At 38.5% G+C, this 22,266-nt stretch overlaps 1 protein-coding gene across 2 annotated transcripts in view; it reads left to right on the top strand.

Annotated features, from left to right (window-relative positions):
* Positions 1-13,506, top strand: part of PAH (phenylalanine hydroxylase) — a 93,709-nt gene extending 80,203 nt beyond the window's left edge. The window contains exons 7-13 of one of the 2 annotated variants that reach the window (XM_055118545.1): positions 2,517-2,652; positions 4,177-4,246; positions 7,086-7,142; positions 9,398-9,493; positions 10,363-10,496; positions 11,194-11,309; positions 12,394-13,506. In XM_055118545.1, the coding sequence (XP_054974520.1) occupies positions 2,517-2,652; positions 4,177-4,246; positions 7,086-7,142; positions 9,398-9,493; positions 10,363-10,496; positions 11,194-11,309; positions 12,394-12,437 (653 nt within the window). In that variant the 3' untranslated portion in view covers positions 12,438-13,506. The remainder of the gene's footprint in view (positions 1-2,516; positions 2,653-4,176; positions 4,247-7,085; positions 7,143-9,397; positions 9,494-10,362; positions 10,497-11,193; positions 11,310-12,393) is intronic. The other variant, XM_004602778.2, reaches the window with a different exon arrangement.
* The last annotated feature ends 8,760 nt before the right edge of the window (positions 13,507-22,266 follow it).

Genomic DNA, 22,266 nt, shown 5'->3' with positions numbered 1-22,266 from the left:
TCTACTCTCATACAAGAAATTGCATCAGGCATGGATTTATTTGATCCTTGAAAAGTACGTTTTCATTCTCAAAGCCCATGGTTCCCAGGCAGCTCCTATTACATTATGAGATGTCTTCAGTGTTCATTTGTGTGAGAAATGTTTATGTGGCAATGTCGAGAGTGCTGAGCTTTTAAGTCCAGGTACCTGTCTGGTGTGAATCTTGCTCCGACTCTGTCTCGTTGGATAACCTCAGTTTAGTCGTCTGCCAAATGGAGACAGATAGCCTTCCAGCTTTTTGCATAGGACTGTCGCGAGAACAAAGTCAGACTGCATGTGAAAGCAGCTGGCCAGTGCTACAAATACAGCAGACACTCAGTGAACTGGGGCTGAAGTGGAATCCTGGTGACTCCTTGGAAAATTTTCTTATGGGGGTGATTTGCCTCTGGTCATCATTTTTAGGGAAGATAAAGAATTTTCTGTTCTGTCAGGAGATACTATGACAGCAAAGCCAAGATAAGCATCCAAGTCACAAGTCCTAGACACCAAGTTCCATGCCAGGTAGAATGAGGAAGAGTAGGGAGGCTGACTCTAGGCTTAGAGAAATAAAGACTTTTTATTATTATTTTTTTCCTTTTTGGGTCATACCCGGTGATGCACAGGGGTCACTCCTGGCTCATGCATGCAGGAATTACTCCTGGTGGTGCTCAGGGGACTATATGGGATGCTGGGATTTGAATCCAGGTCGGCAGCGTGCAAGGCAAATGCCCTACCCGCTGTGCTATTGCTCCAGCCCCGAGAAATGAAGACCTTTTTTTTCTGATGCCTTTGAGCACTTCAGAAATGGTATAGTCAGCTCTGGGCAAGCAGCAAGAGACACTGAGGAGGAGGAAGGAAGGCGTTAGTTGGATTATAGATCTGAAAGGGTTAGGTGATCTTTTGAGTATCTTTCACTTAGTGTCTTTATTTCTCAGCTAAAAGGAGAGAGTGAGATTCTAAGCAGTGTGAATTTCAACCTAAAGATCCAGAGAACATAGATGGAGATGGCAAGGGATTTTAAAGACATTATTTGGGCAATTATCTATGTTTTGATGATTGATGATAATAACATGACAGGAATAGTAGCATTTGGGGAGATCTTTTGCTTTTTGTTTTTGGGTCACACCTGGTGATGCTCAGGGGCTACTCCTGGCTCTGCACTCAGAAATCACTCCTGGCACTGTTTGGGGGACCATATAGGATGCTGGGAATTGAACCTGGGTTGGCCGTGTGTAAGGCAAACACCCTCCCTGCTCTAATATCTCTTCAGCCCTCATTTGGGGAGATTTAAAGTAGTAATGAGAAGAACAGACTCTCAAACCAAGTTACTTGTAGCTGTGACCATAACCAAGAACTTGAATCTTGCTTGTTTCAGCTTCCCCTTCTGTAAATTGGGGATAATAAGAGCTTATAAGTGACTATTAGGATTAGTTAGTACATAGTAAATATTTATAACTATATCTGACATTTGGCAAGTAGTATATGGCATAAACTATAATCCCTCGTATTCCCCTTCCAAATTTGCAACAAATTGAGAGACATAACTAGAGAGACGTATGATGTAAATGTCAGCTTTGTGACTGATAGAAACTAGAGAACACGATCAGTTGTGTTAACTCAAAGGGACATCATAATACTTTACCCCCAGTTATATAAGCTCATATGCCAACTCACAGTCACAGTTTATAGACCATCTTATCCATTGCATGACCAAGAACAGACAAAAAATGTGATCCCTTGTGCTCTGAAACAATCAAGACAAAAGGAATAGAAAGGGTCAAATGAAACATTGTTATATTACTAAATGCCTCAGTCTCCCCTCAATCTGAGAAATTGCTTGTTTTCATAAAACAGATGTGTGTCATGCAATAGGCATTTTTGAAATGCTCCTCCTATAACCTTCCCTGTTAGGATATGGACTGGAATATTTTTTTTCTTTTTGGGTCACACCCAGTGATGCACAGGGTTTACTTCTGGCTTTACATTCAGAAATTAATCCTGGCAGTGCTCAGGGGACCATATGGGATGCTGGGAATTGAACCCGGGTCAGCCGCATGCAAGGCAAATGCCCTATCCGCTGTGCAATCGCTCCAGCCCCTGGAATGAAGTTTTTTTATCTGAAAATTTCTACCTTCCTTTCTGGAAACATGACAAGTAGAGAACAAACGGTCACTTAAGTGACCAATAATGAAAGCTCAATTTATCAAATGTTTCCGATGTGCTAATCTCTGTGCTAAGCATATATATTTTTTTACCTTTTATGATTATTGAAATAATCCTGGGAAATAGCTAGTCACATTTCGAAGATGAGAATCATGTGTGAAAGAGAAGGTTTGGGGGAAGGTTTCCCTGAACCAAGGCTCAGGGAAGTGAAGAACCAGTCAACAAGTATTGGGGGGAAGTATACGGGAAGCCAGGTCTAAGTGGCATCCTGAGCACTTGAATATAATGCCTCTTGCCTCAAGGTTTTCAGGTTTCCTTCCTTTTTTGTTCCCCAGCTTGCACTGGTTTCCGCCTCCGTCCCGTTGCTGGTCTACTTTCCTCTCGGGACTTCTTGGCTGGTCTGGCCTTCCGAGTCTTCCATTGCACCCAGTACATCAGACATGGGTCCAAACCCATGTACACACCTGAGCCGTGAGTACTATCCTAGAGCCGGTGGCACTTTCCCAGCTGCTGTCAGTGCTGTGTCTCTCTGCCTCCGAAAGTTAAATTCTTAGAACTAACTGTTGGGATTGTTTGATGGTAACTGAGTGAAACTCATCTCCTTGGGGACCTTCCTTTGCTCAAACACATTATGCTATTCTTGGAGATGTGGGTAGCTTACAAAAAGAATAGAGCTTGCTTGGTACTGTGGAGTGAGAGTTCAGATTCAAGTTTCAGAGGGATCTAACGTTCCAAACAGGAATGCAGGAACAAGGGGAAGCACACTTGCTCAAAACCCCTAAATACACACCTAGGTGATTCTGGTTTTTCTCTGCTTAGATTGTGTCTTGTTTCATGGCTGGACTTAGAGAATAGCTGGACACTCTGATTTTTTTTTTTTTAGGGCGGTCACTATTATCTTAGCCACCATGCTTATTGGTGCTGTATTATAATGGGATTAGACTAAAACAATAAATAACCATTTGAGTTTGTTTCTTTGTTTTACAACCTTTTCACATTCTAGTTTCTGAGCATAAAATGGATTAGCAGAACAAAGAGCACTGTACCAGAATACTAAACATCTTCACATTCTATGTCCTTGAACAAATCTGAATAATAAAAAAGGTATTTCATAAAAGAAACACAGTGCAGAAAGACACATATGCACTAAGTTAAATTATACCACTATCTAAACTACATATTTTGAATAAGCAAAGCACATTAAGAAACTACAAAGCTTCTTATAATCACTGGTTTAATATTCTACAAATTGCTATTATAGTGGACAGTCTGCTTTTAACATTTGAATTCAGCCAACTTCTTAGATAGAATGCCTGCAATTTATTAAAAATTAGTCAGTAGAATGTCCAAAGTAGTTTCTCCCTGCCCACAGATTTATTATCATAAATCAAGAAAAGACATAATGGATTTGAGGCTTTTTATTTAACACTGGGAATCAAATCAGGTCTCACACTTGTAAAGAATACACTGTACCACTGAGTCACATTCTTGACCCTGGCATAAGATTTTAAATAAATATAAATGTTCTCTGACTGCATTGATGTCCTTGTTTTATGAGAGAGGATTAGGCCATTTTAAACATTGGTTTGGGGGTCCCATGAAGAATGAGTAAACATCTGTGCCTGGGGTTTTCTGAACCAAAGTGAAGATTTGGTAAGAAAAATGTTCATGACCATTGTTTATCTGACATATAGGAACATTTCCATAAAAATGTTGGTATATTTCAGTTTTGTACCCAATTAAGCAAATATTTAATATTCACTGACTATTGTATCATGTTCTGTCCTTTACTTTTATTTTTCTTTTTTCCTTCTCTCCTGTACCTTGCTTGATCTGATCCCTGTTTTGTTTTTTTTTTTTTGGCATGCATTTATTGTTGGGACTGAAATCATGCTCTGAGAAATTTTATTTTAATTCATTCCTGGTACAGGAAGACTGAGTCCGGCTTGTCTTACAGACTTCTTCATTTCTGAGCAATGTGCTTTTCCCTTTCAGGGACATCTGCCATGAGCTGTTGGGACATGTGCCTCTGTTTTCAGATCGCAGCTTTGCCCAGTTTTCCCAGGTGAGGGATGGGTATCACTATTCTTTGGGTTACAGGATTGAAAACTAAAGTGCTCAAGCAGAATGAGTCCACAAAAGGGTCCTTGAACACTCTACAAAGGACTTAGTACTGTTGTAGATATATTACGGTATCTCTACTAAGTACTGCTTACAATCTGACCTGGGTGTATGGATCCTGTGGAATTGACTGAAAATCATTCCAGGAACTACAACATGGGGTCCGTAAACCAAATCCTCCGATTTCTATGAGTGCTGTTGAATTTGCTCATTTCATTTGAATTATCAGGTGGATAGTTTACAAAGAACCTTTGGATTCCTGTAACTTTTTCTGATCCTCATGTGCTTTACTTTCTTCCAAATTCCCTTCCTACATTGCCCTTTTCTTGACAACTGACAGGCCACTGTTTTTCTGTATGAATTGAGGTGATATTTTCCAAGAATTCAGTGCCAATAGCCTGACTCATAATGGGCAAGACAATACTGAGCCAAAATTCTTTCACTATGATCAAAGCTAGACCTTGATTAATCTAACAAGTGGTAAGCAGTTAGAAGTGAAAGAACCATATTAGTTTCCTCTCTAGGGGCCCAGAGGCAGCCTACAAGCCTATTTGTATAGCTGGAATCAGGAGGGAGTTGAGTGATGCTTCCGTAGGTCTCATCTTGGCCAGATCACTGTGTAACTTAGGCAAATTTCCAGTGTCTCTGTGCCTCCATGTCCATAAATTTTAATTAGTGCACTGTAAATTTTGCCAGTCTTATTCCTCACCAGGAAAAATGAAAATCATATGGAGCAACTGAGGAGTAGCTGCTGCTCAGGATGAATTTCAGAATTATGGCATTGTATGTGAATTTTATAACAATTCCCCTCAGCTTGGACAAATAAATACTTCTACTGTTGAGTGAAGAGGCAACAAGTTCATTGGTTTTGTTTGTTAGAACAGTTGAACTGTTTGCTAAGTAACGGAGAACTATATTTGTAAAATAGCTTCTTGCCTCTCGAAAGAAATGAAAGCATCACTTTGCTTTTATGTGGGGTTTCAGGAATTGCATAGTAGAGACAGTTTTGGACTTTTAGAGGTGGAATTAGTGGAACGTTAGCAGTGGAAACATCACCACTGGATGGGGGCTGTTGGTTATCAGGTGAAAAGGAAAAGTTGTTTCTGGTGCCAAAATAGTATGGAGTGCTTGGGACCACTTAAAAATTGGGCTATGTTACTGTGGGCAAAGGAAAATCAAGTGTTTCCTGGTGGATAGGAACTTTTCATCCTCACCACCAGAAGTTATTCTGTCTGGTCACAGATCAAGTAACAATCCTCAATAAGTCATTTTCATTTGGTAAAACCTAGAGGAAGGGACAAGAATCTGGATGAACAGAGAGAAACTATGCAACATCAGGATCACAGTTCCAATTTGAACCTGGATACTCTCAAGACAGAGAATCATTTTGAAGGTTCACTGAGCACAGGCGCCTTTTAGTTTACAACTAGGGTTTGCTTCCCACTACGACGTAGGATGGGTGGGGCTGCAGGTAAAATCTTTTATATTATGTATTGTGGCATGTCTGAACATTGTGGAGGGGGCAGCGATGGGCCAAAGATCAGCAAAGTCAAGCCATTTTAAAGGCAGAGTTTTAGATTTGGTTCCCTCTAACTCAACCTTTTCTTAGCATATAGTCTAGGCTAGGCTCTGGGTTTGGCCCAGGAAAGGACACAGAGATCAAGACAAAACTGGGCCTGATCCTTTATCCTTTCTGTCTACACTAATACCTTTGGCTATCTGAACTGAGCTCAAGGCTTTAAACATCCTCTCTGCTCTGATAAATACATTTGCATCTCCAGTTCAAATTTCAATCCCAAGAATCATTCTTGCCTTTATAATCATCGACTCAATATCACCATATTGATGTTTATTTGATACCCAAATAGACAGGGTGACTTGTCTACTTGTCTTAAACTGAATTGTTAAGCTTTATTTTGAGACCTTTTCCACCCATAGTTCCCAAGTATCAGTTTATGGCAGCCCTGTGCTTCTAGTTGCATAAACAAGAATTGTGGGAGTTTTATTGATTCCTGACTCTGACACATAACCCATGACTAATTCCTCCCCACCCCCCAAATCCTGTGTGTTTTACTTCTAATTATGTGAACAACCTGACCATCATTCGTCTTATCCACTGCTATCATCTTGGTCTCAAGTCACCTCAGTTTTTCACTTTGACAGTCACTTTGACTCCCAACTTGCCATGCTGTGCTTCTTTACATCCTCTACAATCTGTCTTCATTCAACACCCAGAATACAAGCTTAAATGACATGATCTTTTAATTTCTTAACCCAGGTCCTAAATATACCTCCCATTTCACTGACAGAAAAATCCTAGGCTTTTGAAAATCTACAATGATCCTACATAATTACGCTCCAAATCTCTTAACTGGCCCCTCCTCTGCTCTCTTCATACCAGCCCTTCCTTGTTTCTTGAATCAATTGACATTTCCCCTCCTCAGATAACTTTCTCTCTGGCTATATCCTTGCCATTCCTCAAGAGGTGAGAAGTGCCTCAAACTTACTGTTTAATGACTTAAGCATGTCATTTCATTATCTGGGTCTTAATTTTCTCATGTGTAAAGTGAATGCCAGAAGCTAAAGCTTAGAGAGCTGTGATATTTCTGCAGCAACTTGTAAAGACTGGACAGAACAACCTCGATCTGCCCGGGGTCTACCTTTGAAAGACATCTGGTCAGCTGTCTCTGTTCTGTGGTCATGTACCAGGCTTGCACTGGGAGAAATACTAAAGATGGCCAGAGCACAGTCATGACAGTAACGCCATTTCTCCGCAATTACAGGAGATAGGCCTTGCTTCTCTGGGCGCACCTGATGAGTATGTTGAGAAACTCGCCACAGTAAGTACCTTGCTCCCTGGTGGATGGTGAGACGGTCAAACCATTATTTGCTCTTGCTCTGATAAAGCCAGGTCATTTGGGGAAAAAAATCAGAATTCACTGGGTTATGTTTGCAAAAATAAAATTCCACATTTAGACTTTTCCCTTAAAGTTTTGATTTAGAAATCAACTGTATACAGGTGTACAAAAATAATTTTAGACAAGATGTCTCATAAACACCAACAAGCTACTACTGGATTTGTCACTTCAAAGACAAAAGTGTTTATTTTATTTATTTATTTATTTGTTTATTTATTTATTTATTTGCTTTTTTGGGTCACACCTGGCGATGCACAGGGGTTACTCCTGGCTCTGCACTCAGGAATTACCCCTGGCGGTGCTCAGGGGACCATATGGGATGCTGGGGTTTGAACCCGGGTCGACCGCGTGCAAGGCAAACGCCCTACCCGCTGTGCTACCTCTCCAGCCCCCAAAAGTGTTTATTTTCTATCTTTTGTGTGAGCTGGCACTAGGAGCTTTCTTTGCTCATATTTCTCAGATAGGAGTGGAACTGTTTTCTCTTTTTAAAGAAATACTCCCATTTCTCAGGGGAATGCAATGATATTATCCATGCAAACAATTGAAGTGATACTCAAGACAGAAGAGTTTTCTTTTCTAGCAATTTCTCTCCAACTTATGTATGCCACCCCAACCTCCACACCCCAACTCTTACAGTGTGCTCATCCTAGAAGCTGAAAAGCAGCTTTACAGTAGAATTAAGTATCACAAATAAACATAGGTCTAGCATGATGATGGTAGATTGCTTTTGAAGTTGTGTGGGTTCAAATTATTAGAAAGGCCAAAATCTTCCAAAAGTTTTCTGACTGATCAGCTTCTCTAAGAGCCTAATAAGTGACTTTTGTCTCCTGATATCTAAGACTTGGATCTAATAGCTTATATCCTTATATCCATCTTGGAAGTATATTATGACTTAAATATGTGAGAATGAGCTTTAAAGTTTAAATGCTATAGAAATAAAGGAGACTACTTTCAAAGAAAATGAAGGGCTTGGTAGAATCTCTAACTTTTAAGAAGAAAATAATCTAGAAGATCAGCAAAATGTTACCCTGTGTAACAGTGATAAAGTATTCATCAACAGCCACTCTTTTCAAAAATATCCCATTGTTAATATAATGGTCTTGAACAGTCCTAGAATCCTATCATACCTTTATTTTATATGTAAAGGCATGCATTGTGCTTACCTCCTCTTGGCTAAAGACTTCTCATTTGCATGTAAAATGGTCACATTGAGCTTGGACAATTTCCTGGACTTAACATCCTCTAGTGAAATACACGTATTTAACTAGTAACCCACTCCTAATTTTCTAAAACTAGGGACTGGAGCGATAGCACAGTGGGTAGGGCATTTGCCTCACACGTAGCTGACCTGGGTTTAGTTTTTTTGTCCCTCTTGGAGAGCCCAGCAAGCTACCAATAGTATCCCATCCACATGGCAGAGCCTGGCAAGCTACCCATGGCATATTTGATATACCAAAAACAGTAACAACAAGTCTCACAATGGAGACGTTACTGGTGGCTGCTCGAGTAAATCAATGAACAACAGGACGACAGTGCTATGGTGCTACAGGACTATACCAGTAAGCAGGATCTTGAGTTTCTCTTGATCTTACCTAGTAGGGAAATGTCAGAATTCCAGCACCATTGTCCCTAAGCCAGGTGTATAGAACATATTGGATTGGTAACTGTTAAAAAAGAAAATGTAAATGTAAATATTTTGGGGAAAAGATAATAGTTGTTGGCAGGAGATACTTCAAAAATACTCCAAGTTTTAGCACAGACTCTGAAATGCTCCCTCCTGTGGATTCTATCAGCACCCAGTCCCCCAACTCTGGTAACAGAGCCTAGTACAATTGTTTGCTAAATATGATCAAAGTAAGGGAACATCTCTTTCTAACTGGTCCTAAGAGATGAAAGTAAAAGTGAGTTGAGGACCCCCCAGTCACAGTGAGATATTGTTGCAAACAGCTTGGGTGGGACTTATCAGTCTTCCTACTCCTTCACTGATTCCTATTGCATTTACACTCAGACAACTCTTGGTAAAACAGGTAGCGTGAGACACAGGACACAAGACACAGAACACAGACAAGAGACTGTAGACTATGGTGGGTTGGAACATGGATCTACATAAGCCCATCCTGGGCTACCCACAGCCTTCCCCTCTTGGATTATACTCTCAACTTTATTTTCCATTCCAGATTTACTGGTTTACTGTGGAATTTGGGCTATGTAAACAAGGTGGCTCCATTAAAGCATACGGTGCTGGGCTCCTGTCATCCTTTGGTGAATTACAGGTATGGCTCTAACAAGAACCAAGGGAGGATTTAAAATTGTTAGATATGAAGAGAATGTATTTTTTCTGACTGCTTTTATAACCTCATTCCATTGGAGTTGAACTTCACCCTAGGGATTATGCTTCAGTGGTTATCAGCCTTAATTTACTTATGACTATGGGTTTTCAAGATGGGACCTGAACTGAAAGTATACAGAACTCCAGGACAGATAGATTATTTGATTACATGGTCCATGATATTTTAGGCAAATACATGCCAGAAACTAATTGGCTCACAGGTCATCTGTTGATCATTTTACAGTGAAATTTGTAAGAATGAATCACTCCTTTCTATTTTTTAACTTATTTGTAGGTCTTAAATGAGCTGTGAAGGGCAAAATCCAATACATAGTTTAGAATTTCACATCTGTGACTCAAATAATGAAGAATGGAAATGCATCATAAGTAGTTAGACCTGTGATGATTTTTCTGTACAATGATTGACATACTTTATTTTATGCTGGTCATTACGGTTTCAACAATGCAGTATAAGAGCTATTTGTGTGGTGTTTATATTGTATTGGCTTTATAAGTAATTTAGATATCTTCCCAGGTATATATGAAGCCATACATAAGTTATATGCAAATGCTATTCGCTTAATGATAGGGGCTGTAGCATCTATAGAGTTTTGCATCATAAGATGTTCCAGAATCATTTCCCCTTGAATATCAGGAGAAGATTGCATATGCAAAATAATTTCATCTAAAGTAAGATTGGATGTGGGAATAATCACGGTGAACTGGGAAACAGTGCACAAGTGATTTACAGGGACAGAGCAGGAGAAACCTACCCTTATTTAACCATGAAAACTTTCCATTTGGGCTCTGTAGTACTGCTTGTCTGATAAGCCAACGCTCCTCCCGCTGGATCTGGAGAAGACAGCTATCCAGCCATATACCGTCACAGAGTTCCAGCCTCTGTACTATGTGGCTGAGAGTTTTAATGATGCCAAGGAGAAAGTAAGGTAAGGTAGCAACCAGTGGTGCAGTAGATTTGGGGAGTTTTGGCAGCCCTAGACTTATCCTGTCAGTCTCATAGTCCTCATCCATAAATGGAGACAATAATATTATCTTCTGAACATTTTTCTCTTCTCCTCTCTTTTTCTTCTTTTTATTTTCCTCTGAAAAATTCAATGAATGTTAAGTTAGGAATAGTACTTGTGAAGAATATAGGACAATTAAGACTTACATAGCTCTTGGCACACATGAAACATTAAACCCAGTATAATTGAAATTGAATAAATTTATTAACACAGTGGTCCCCCCCTTTTGAGATCTGTATTTTCATCCTCCCATTGATTGTCAAGCATCTTAGATTTTGTTTGTTTTTCTAAAGCATTCTTTGGATAGATTTTACTTATTCCTGATTGTATTTAGTGATAAGAATTGTGTCCTAACATTATTTTGTACCTTGATTGTGAACTACCCATGATTTTTTTGGAGGGAGGTGACAAAATAATTATGTGCATGTGTGCATATTAAACCCAGACACAACTCACAAAGCCTTCTCACTTGACTCCATTTCATTCCTCTTCCTGCATTGTAAAAACGCCTGCTACAATAAAGTTTCTGGGCTAATAACATCAATTGAAATTTCACTGAGAAGTGTACAGTTTTCTCCAAAATTGTGCCATTTACTTAGATCTTTGGTTTTGGTTTCAGGAACTTTGCTGCTACAATCCCACGACCCTTCTCGGTTCGTTATGACCCGTACACCCAAAGTGTTGAGTTTCTGGACAGTACCCAGCAACTTAAAATTTTGGCTGATTCCATTAACAGTAAGTGATTTACACCCCAAAGGCCACTCTTGTTCTTAGAAATAGAAAGTTATGTTTCCTTGCCATCACCTTAGGAGGAGAAAGAAATTCACTGAATATTGAATTAAGGATAAAACATCTCCAGAAAAGTCCATATTTAGGCTGTAATAAGTCTCAGGAGTAACTTCAGGTGATTCTGGCAAAGAAAGTTTGTGGGTACTGTTATTTTAGGGTCATTGTTATAATGATAATGATAATGCACCAATGGATTATCATATTAAAAAATAAAACAGAACAACTTGCTATTTTCCTGGGGAGAAATCTTTTGACTCCTCCCCTGAGAAATACTCTTTAAAAAAGTAAGGCAATTACATGAAAAACTCTAAAATTTCCTAAAACTTACAAGCATTTGCATCAGTATTGCTCAAATTCTTTTTTTTAAATTTTTTATTGAGTCACCATATGGAAAGTTACAAAGTTTTCAGGTTTAAATCTCAGTTATACAATGCTCGAATACCCATCCCTTCACCAGTTCTCATATTCCACCACCAAGAATCCTAGTATAGCTCCACCCCGCCCCCCCACACCCCTAACCCCCCACGCCCCTAGCTCTCCCCACCCTTAGCCCCCCCTCCCGCCTGTGTAACTAATAAATTTCACTTTACTTTCACTTTGATTGCATACAATATTTCAACAAAACTCACTATTATTGTTTGGAGAGTCTCTCCCCTAAAGTCAGACCTGCTGAAAAGGAAGCATTAGATAATTTGTTTTCCATTGCTGAGGATGAAGAGGTATGAGGTCGAGTGACCACACTTAGCGGCCTCTCAGTTTTGGGTTTCTGTAATTTAGTATTTTAGTAACTAAGTCCAGAGAGATATCTGCCAGAAGTTGCATCGTTGCCAACTTGTACTTCTCAGTTACATTATATTCCACATATGAGTAGTACTGCTCAAATTCTATCATAACAACTGAACTATGATCCCCTTGAAGGTTGGGTTTATGCCTTTTCTGCAGCATCCATATAATCTAGAACTTTTACCCATTATAGACATATGAGGGTACTTGCTTATGATACAAGATAACTGTATATTTTTCTTTTCAGGTGAAATTGGAACCCTTTGCAATGCCCTTCAGAAAATAAAGTGAAGCCCTGGGAGTAACCTGATATGGCAACTGAAAATCTGTTGATGGAAATCCAATTACTTCTTTCATTTCATCTGAAAAGAATAGAGAATTTAATTTGAAATGATGAGTTTAAATTCTCTGTGAAACAAGATGAAGGATCAACAGATAAATCAATAATCTGAAATGATAATACCTCAAAGCCTATTGGTAGATTCTCAGAGTTGATAATATCATTATCTGAAAAGATAGGAATGTAATAATTTCAGAGTTCATCAGAGTTAATTTTAAAATTTGATCTTTTATCAAGGTTATTGCCTTTGCTATTTTCCAGAGATAATTACTAAGAGATTACATATAACACAACGAAAATCACAATTCTGTCATTTTCATTGAATTTTAGATTTAACAAAAGTCTTAGCCAAGAAGTCATTTTACATCTGTTACTGTGATTCTAATTACTGTTTCATCTTGTTGACATAGATTTCCTTTAATTTATAAACCCATTAAAATAATTATGGTATTAAATTTATATCATAAAACTAAAATATTTGTTTGTTTATTGCATTTCTAAATACTTTTCAAGAAGGTAACAGAATTTTCCCACTGACTCCTGTGGCTTCATGTGTCACTTTCCAGTCAATTTTAGTTCTGTTTTGTGTTACCTTTTGAAAACACTTCTGATGCAAGAGATGTTAACTGAAGACCTGGGTGGTCGATAAACATTAAATAAATTTTTTTTTAGTTTATTTTTAATTAGAGAGTCATCGTGAGGGTACAGTTACAGATCCATACATCTTTGTGCTCATGCTTCCCCCATACAAAGTTTGATAACCCATCCCTTCACCAGTGCCCATTCTCCACCACCCGTAAACCCAACATCCCTCCCCCCAAACATTAAATAAATTTTTAATGAAATAATAATGGATTACATTACTAGATAGAAAATTCTCAACAAAGGTGAGATTATAATTGCTAAATAATGCTAGAAGTTATAAAATTTCATGTTTTCAGATAATTCTTATAATAAAATGTTTCTCTCATTGCCTTAGTAGGCAATATTAGTAGGGTGAACATGTGATGTGGAAAATTTAATAAAATATTAGGTTTACAACTATTATAGGGCCATTGTATTCATTCAGTCACATCCGAATCATCCATGGGTTTTGATTGTTCATTATACATTTTATAAGAACACATAGACACCCAAGAAATAGTGAGATGAGATAGCGATGTCTTTAAATCTATGCTTTTGATTCTCATGCTACTTTAACTGCTTATTTTGGATATTGGTAAATGTTATTGGGTTTTTAAATATGTTTTTTCAAGTATGGTTTTCAGACAGGATTATCACCAATAGTAAATTCCAGACACCACCCCAGATCTAACCAATTAGACTATCTGTGGCTAAGGCACAGAGACCTGCATATTAGGGTACCTATGGTGATATGTTGTGATTAGTAAAATCTACTACATCTACTGAACTTTTGAATATGTTAATTTTCACGGACTTTTATGCAACTTGCGAATTTTTTGCCTTCATAAACTCACTTCTTTGATTCTTGATTTTGCTCTAACAATGAGGGGATGAAACTGCCTGTATCAAGACTCCCTGAAAAACTGCTCCGGATAAAAGAGTTTTTCACCAGTGTGTGGAACAATCTGGTATTACAAACTTGCAGTTTTTTGAAATAGAAGAGTTTGATTAGAAAGGATACCTGAGCATTTCTCAGCACCGTGGACAGCACCAAAACCCAGGACGTGGGCTGGGAGAAAGGTTGTAAAGTTTCTGAGTTCATCCTTTCAGATAAAAAGTCAGGAGTATGAAGTGTGTGGAGAACAAGTTCTTGCCAAGACAAGAAATACATTTTTAAACATTTCTTATTCACTGAGGATTTTAAATAATTTATGGCTTAACAAAAGTAAGACAATGGAACAAATGTGAAAATTTCCACCGTGGTGATAACTCTGATATTTTACTTTTTATTTAACTTTTTTCCTTTTAGACTTTAGGCACCATGGTTGACAAGCTGGTTGATGCAGGGTTTCATGAATAAGACATTCCAAAGTCACACCAGGATGTCACACTGTGTGGTGCCACACGAACACCTCTCTCCCGTGGTAGGCTTCCTACTGGAAAGCTGGGGGCTGGAGTAATAATACAGGGGGTAGTCGTTTGTCTTACAAACAGCCAACCCAAGTTCAATCCCCAGCATTGCAAAACTTTCCCTGAGTTCTGCCAAGAGTGATCCCTGGGCACAAATCCAGTCTTGAGAACCATGGGGGTAGCTAAATATTTTTAAAAAGCTTTATGCCTACTGAAGACCAGTTTCTATTGCCTTTGACACGAGTTATCCCCCTGCTGTATTTATTTATATCCCGCATATGAGTGAGATTATTTTGTATTTGGTATTTTACTATTTATACAAACAAAAGCCAGGCACCATGTTTTTTGTTAGTCATGCATTCCCATGTGCTGCTAATGGGAAAAAGACATTGCGGCTTCTTCCCTTAACATCTCTCTGACAACCCCAATTCTTTTTATTTTCTTTTGGCTTTGCTTGGGGGGTCATACTCTGCAGTTCTCAGAACTTAATCCTGGCTCTATTCTCAGCAAGAACTCCTAACAAGCTCGGGATACCTTAGAGGGTGCCAGTAATCAAACCTGGAGCAGCTTCACGTAAGGCAAATGCTCTAGTCACAGAGAGAGATAGCTCAAGTCTCACAATTCTAATGCCAGTTTTCCATTAAGTTGAATATACTTGAAAGACTCTTAATCTCCCTAAGAGCCAATATCTGAATCTGAAAAGTGTGTGAGAGAAAATACTACATTATAAGATATCACAAAATTGTAAAACAAACATATATAGCATGTGTAAAAGCTTCTCAACCAGCTTTTTTCTGTTAATTTTTTTAAATTAAATTGCCATGGGATACAGTTACAAAGCTTTCATGTTTGAGTTTCAGTCATACAAAGATCAAACATCTGTCCTTCTACCAGTGCACATTTTCCACCACCAATGTCCCCAGTATCCCCCCGTCCCAACACTTCTCTTGCTTCTGTGGCAGAAAATTCCCCCCATATGCTCTGTCTATTTTGGGGCATTATGATCTGCAATACAGATACTGAGAAGTTATCATGTTTGGTCCTTTATCTACTTTCAGCACACATCTTCTATTAAGAACGATCCCTTCAATCATCATTGACTTAATGATTCCTTCTCTATTTCAGCTGCCTTATCCCCCAGCTCATGAGGCAGTCTTCCAATTATGGAACAATACTCCTAACCCTTGAGTCTACTGTCCTCAGGTATTAGTCTCATATTATGTTATTTTTATATTCCACAAATGAATGCAGTCATTCTATGTCTGTTCCTCTCTTTCTGACTCATTTCATTTAGCATGATACTCTCCATGACCATCCAGTTATAAGCAAATCTCATGACTTCATATTTTCTAACAGTTGCATACTATTCCATTGTGTAGATGTACCAAAGTTTCTTTAACCAGTCTTCTGTTCTCGGGCACTCGGGCTCAATCCACTTTCAGTTGCATCTAAATCCTTCAAGTGCTTGTATTCTTATAGATAGTGTAAATGATCTCCAGGAAAAAATAGTTATTGTTACTAATCTTGGTCCATAAATATGACCGTAGTTGACCTCTTTATACAAATTTTTAAAAGATGGAGAGTTGTGGGGTTACTGCATTAAAAACTGTCTTCCATCTGAAAGTGGTTTGACTTAGGCTGAATTTAATCTTCCAGCATAGTATATATAAATTTATTTATATATATATAAATATATATTAGTGTGTGGACAATTTTTTAAATCTACTTGAAGTTACAACCGTTCCATGGAAATATGTTTTCAGAATCAAAGGAAATGTCCTGTTAAGTAGTACAGTCTATAAACCTTCCCTCTCCACTCCCATTCCTACAATAATATATCATTTTGCATTTCTTTAACATTTCACATATGTCTTTCAACTTCTCCCTCCAAAAACCAACATCTACTCACTATTAATTTACTACTAATGAAACTTTTTTATTTGATAATGTTGTGGTATGATTACTTACTTTGAGGATTAATAAAATGAAATTAATCTAAAAATCAGTCTTCAGACTAGATATTTTCCTGAAAAACCAACACAAGAAAAGATGGGTTCATTTTACTTCCTCATTTCAAGACACTCTTGTGAAATGGGAGCTCGGAAGTGTGTGGAGTAATCTGGTATTACAAACTTGCAGTTTTATGAAATAGAAGAGTTTGATTTTAAAGATAAATTAAAATAAAAATTACTGGTAACTGAGTCAGAGAGATAGCACAACAGGTAAGGCATTTGACTTGTAGGTGGTCAACATGAATTTGATCCCTGACACTCCATATGTTCCTCAGCTACACCAGCAGTAATTCCTGAGTGCAAGGCCAGGAGTCAGTCTTGAGCAGCACCGATGTGGTCCCCAAATAAATGAAAATTAACTGATGATGTGATCAAACCATTTTTCTCTGAGTACTTGGTTTTAAAGCTCACTCTAGAAAAAGTAAACGGGAACAATTTTTGAAACAAAAAGTTGAAAAATGAGTCCTTCAAATATGTATATGTGATAAAGAAGGCTCTTTTATATGAAAACAATGTTCTATCTCCATTTATTAAATGATTGTGAAATAATTCTATAACAAATCATGTTGCAAAATCATGCCATAAGGCATACCATTTGATAGGAGAAAGATAAAAACTAATTCACAAAACTTAGAGACACATTCCAGCACACATTTTTCTGGTTTACTTTAGTGAGTATTTAGTAAAAGATTTCCTGTTCGGCATGGAACCAAGTAGACTAAAATGATGAGTTTGAGGAGAATGTCATAGTGCCTCTGGGGCCCAACTTTCATTTTAACAGTAGGTTTTGTTCTACTTATACATCACTCTAATCACCTTCCCTCTCCCTTCCCCTGTATCTCTTTGATTTACACCTTCCATGTTTCTGTCCTAACTCAGAATAGTTCATGTGGAACTGGAAATACACACACATCCCACACATTACACACTCTATTTCAAAAAGATTCAAAGGAACTCTTTCTAAGTTCCAATTTCTATTTTCCAAAATCAAGCTTCATGCCTTCTGCATACAGGAAAAGGGAGCGGTTTTTAAGTCCATATCATAAACTTAGTCCACGCTGGAATTACCAGGGAGCTTGTGTCAAGATCAAAGCTGGAAATTATGACATGGGAAGGAGGTTCTCAATAGGAGCCTGTTGTTCTGGAACTGGAGGTGGGGGGAAATAAGGGAGTTGGAAGCAGGAAAGAAAAGGGTAGAAGGCACCTAGACAGATAGTCATTTAAGTCTAAAGGGGATAAATCACTGAAGAGATTAGTGAAAATAATTTTTTAGGTTTTCTCAGGCAATGAGAAACTCACTGGAAGGGGGGTCAGATATGGACAACTCTCAAAAAATTATAAATTGAGCTTCCATTTGACCCAGCAATACCACTCCTGGGAATATATCCTGGAGAGGCAAAAAGGTATAGTAGAGATGACATCTGCATTTCTATGTTCATTGCAGCACTGTTTACAATAGCCAGAATCTGGAAAAAACCAGAGTGCCCCAAAACAGATGACTGGTTAAAGAAACTCTGGTACATCTACACAATGGAATACTATGTAGCTGTCAGGAAACGTGAAGTCATGAAATTTGCATATAAGTGGATCAACATGGAAAGTATCATGCTGAGTGAAATGAGTCAGAAAGAAAGAGACAGACATAGAAAGATTGCACTCATATGTGGAACATAAAGTAGCTGAGAGGTAGAAGCTTGCAATGATGAAATTTCTGGCAGATATTTCTATGGACTTAGTTACTAAAATACTAAAATACAGAAATCCAAAACCATGTGGCTGCTAGTGTGGCCACTCGACCTCATATCTCTTCATTCTCAGCAATGGAAAACAAATTATCAAATGCTTCCTTTTAAGCAGGTGCGACTTTAGGGGGCAGAAATTCCAAACAATAATAGTGAGTTTTTTTGTTGAAATATTGAATGTAATCAAAGTAAAGTAAAAGTAAAGTGAAATTTATCAGTTACACAGGCAGGGTGGGGGGGCTGGGAATGCGGGGGGGGGGAGGTATACTATGATTCTTGGTGATAGAATATGTGCACTGGTGAAGGGATGGATGTTGGAGCATTATATGACTGAGACTTAAACCTGAAAGCTTTGTAACTTTCCACATGGTGATTCAATAAAAGAATAAATTAATTTAAAAAAAAAACTTCAGACCACCACACGGCGGTTTGACACATTCAATTCAACGTCCAGCGAAGAAACACGCAACTCGGAGATCCTTTTGGCTGCGATTTATTCAGGAACTTTCTCATGCGTTAGAGAAGAAATCAGGAACGGGGACGAGGAGGAAGGAGGAAAGGGGGACGCATATTTACAGTTTCATATCTTTCCTATTTTATATTATTTAAATTTTTATTTTAGTCACAATTATTTCCAGTACCACTAATGATATGGTTTCATGCTACGAGAAAGATGAAATCATGAAATATCCCCTTACTATAAATAGGCAGGTTGCTCTTGGTGTTGGCAATGATCAGGACCACGGACAGCTGCCACCTTGGGGCCCTGCCCTCCAAGGCCGGTCACTCCCCATTCCCTACATTGTCTAGGAGTGGTACTCCGCAGATAGGTCTGCTCTTGCTCTACTTCCTCCCCACTCTTTCCCAGGCTGCCTTTGGAGAAGCTAGAGCTATGCGTTAAGCAAGGAGCCCCACCTAGGATCTGAGTGAGGTCACTCAGAAAGGGGTGCTCTGATAAGATGGAAGATTGTGGCTACGGGGAGCTCAAAACCAAGTCCTGGAGGCAGCACTCAGGAAGATGACAGCAAAGTCTTGGTAGAGGACTGCGTGAAGGCAGGTTTGTGGGGAATAACCCAAGTCCCTCTTGGGGTTCTGCTCCTCTTTGTATCCTAGTCAGCTTCCATGTGAGGAAGCAGGAAGAGCAATGAATCGAAACCTCTCTGCAGAATGAAACTAAGGCCTTCCAGAACAATGCACTTGGGATGCTTTCATTTTTTCATATTTCACCTCCAGTCCTTTATAACCTTTCTCCTAGACAGAAGAAAGTGACCAAAAGAGAAACTATCCCTTATTTATTCATGCATTGTAAACCAGTCACCCTTTGCAGGGTCCTTATTTAGCCAATCATTAAGTGGGCACCATGTTCTCCTACTAGTTTCCTTTTTCTGGAGGTGTGGTCATACCCGGCGATGCACAGGGGTTACTCCTGGCTCTGCACTCAAGAATTACTCCTGGTGGTGCTCAGGAGGCAATATGGGATGCTGGGAATTGAACCCAGGTCGTCTGCATGCAAGGCAAATGCCCTACCCACTGTACTATTGCCCCAGCACCTCCTGTCCACTTTCTTAATCTTATGATCTATAGATACTGTGAAAATAAATAAGAGGAAGGTTGAATCACAAGTAACCACTTAGAGCTAGAGTTTGAGGGTTCTTCCCATTACCCTTCGGTTGGAAGGTGGGAAAGAATGTAAAGTCCTACCACTTCAGGGTGATATTGTTATTTGCATTATATCCGAAGTGTGTAGAGAGGACTCAGTGAGAAGAAATATTTCTATTTTTCCAAGAAGCAGCTTTTCACCCATACAACCTATCTCAAGCAGTTAACCTTTGTTTTTAAGTGTGTGGGGAGGAAATGATGAGAGGCTTGGGAGGCATGTTGCAACTCAACTGGACAATTTCTTCTGATTTTGGTCTGTGGATATTAATTATATCACAACTGTCCCAGGAGACAGTGGTTGTAGTAGAAGACTGGACATATGTGGAGAGTTGAGAAGATAAGTAGGAGAAGGTAAGATGCCATGAGGTTTGCTTCCCTGTTGGGTATTAGAGTGGTAATAAAGACTATTAGTAATTTTTAAAATTTGAAACTGATATTACTGTTCTTCATTTGGGGCATCTAAATAGAGCCAATATCAGAAAATATTGTGGTAGAGAGTCTGGGAATTAGAAAATTAAAAAATTACTCTTTTAGACTTTATCCAGTTAGTTCAAGGTCAGGGTGGGGTGGCAGGCAGCAGGAGCCCCAGCTGCCTGACACTTTCAGCCCAGTGCTATGTGCTCTAAGAAGATAAAAATTGAGATGTATAGAAAAGTAGATCAAGATGCTCTTATAGCGCATTTTGTAGTTTAAAATATTTTCAAATAAGCCAAACATGCATTGATAAGATTATTTTGTTAAATTATAATCTGTAGTGGAATATTGTTCAGGAGCTAAAAATAAAAAATCAGATTAATCAGTAAATACTGTCAAGAAGGTCTAGGAGAAACTGTTAAGTGAAAATACCTGGCTATGTTTTCATCTTTAAAAAAAAAGCTGTTCATGATGATTGTGTATATATATATGGTCTAGAGGCATATTTTATGACCAAAAGGGGAAAACAGACTATGAGTGTCAGACATTGACAGCAGTTATCAGTAGAGCAGAGGGTGAAGTTGGAGACTTCTCACACTCTTTTCCGTGTCTACTGTTTTAAAGGGCTGGATCGATAGCACAGCGGGTAGGGCATTTGCCTTGCATGCAGCTGACCTGGGTTCGATTCCTCCACCCCCCTCGGAGAGCCCAGCAAGCTACTGAGAGTATCTCACCCACCCAGCAGAACCTGGAAAGCTACCCTTGGCATATTCGATATGCCAAAAACAGTAACAAGTCTCACAATGGAGACATTAGTGGTGCCCATTCCTCGAGCAACGGGATGACAGTGGCATTGACTGTTTTAAAGAAAAGACCATTTAAACATTGCTTATTATAATTTTTATTTGTATCTATTGCAATATTTTTACTAAATACTACTGAAATAGTTAAAATAAGTACATGAAGACATCAGTATTGTTCCATTTTTTTCTAAATTAGCTAATTTACAAAATTTGCACATAAGCAATTTTGCACACAAGCAATTATGTTACCTGAAACCCCTCTGTAATTTTTGTTAACTCTTAAAGGCTAACAACCATAATGCTCACTTTATTATTACAACCAATGAATTTTAAGCATTCAGTCAGTGTTAACTTCTATTGTCCTTTGCTAAGAGCATAATTACATTTTTATTTTCAGAAGCTCTTTGTAACTTCTTGAATTTTCCATGTTAGTGCAGATCTAGCTTTCAGCAGTCATTGTCAGCTTTTGCAATTTCTTCCTGGAAGTGTTGTCTGTGTTCTACGGCACTTCAATGTTCCATATAGTAAATTACATGTGACTGGGAATCACTGTCCCCCATCAGCCTTCTACCAAGGCATTTTTATATCAATACTCAGTCTTAGGTACTCCTTAGTGTAATTAATTTTCATTGCCTACAATAATACTGTTTGACTGCACTCTTTAAGAATTGCTTTTTTCTTCTTCTTTTGTTTGTTTTTATGCCATACTTTGTGGTACTCAGGGTACCATATGGAATCCTAGAGATCAAATCCTGGTCAGCTACTTGGAAGGCAAATATGTAACCCACTGTACTATCTCTCAGGCACCTCTGCCTGTTCTTTCATCTGTCTTTTTCTTACATTTTTAACTATATTTTTGGAATAAACTGTATGCATTAGAATTCTGTTCTGTTCTAAAGGCTTTCTTTAGGAGAGCCCACACTCAGACATTGATTTTGAGATGCTGATGATGACAGTATACACGATTCATCCACTGCATAATGTCCTTCCAAAGTTTGTATTGAGAAGTTTGTGACCTATGAAATAATTAAGTTGAATGTTCCATTAACCACTCTTAACTTTTTTGTTTGTTTGTTTTTGGGTCACACAATGCTGTTCTCCTGGTGGACTTGGGGA

The sequence above is a fragment of the Sorex araneus genome, chromosome 10, assembly GCF_027595985.1.
Source record: "Sorex araneus isolate mSorAra2 chromosome 10, mSorAra2.pri, whole genome shotgun sequence".
Classification (NCBI taxonomy): Eukaryota; Metazoa; Chordata; class Mammalia; order Eulipotyphla; family Soricidae; genus Sorex; species Sorex araneus.
The sequence above is the reverse complement of the archived record's forward strand: the minus strand, read 5'-3'. Positions and strand labels throughout refer to the sequence as shown.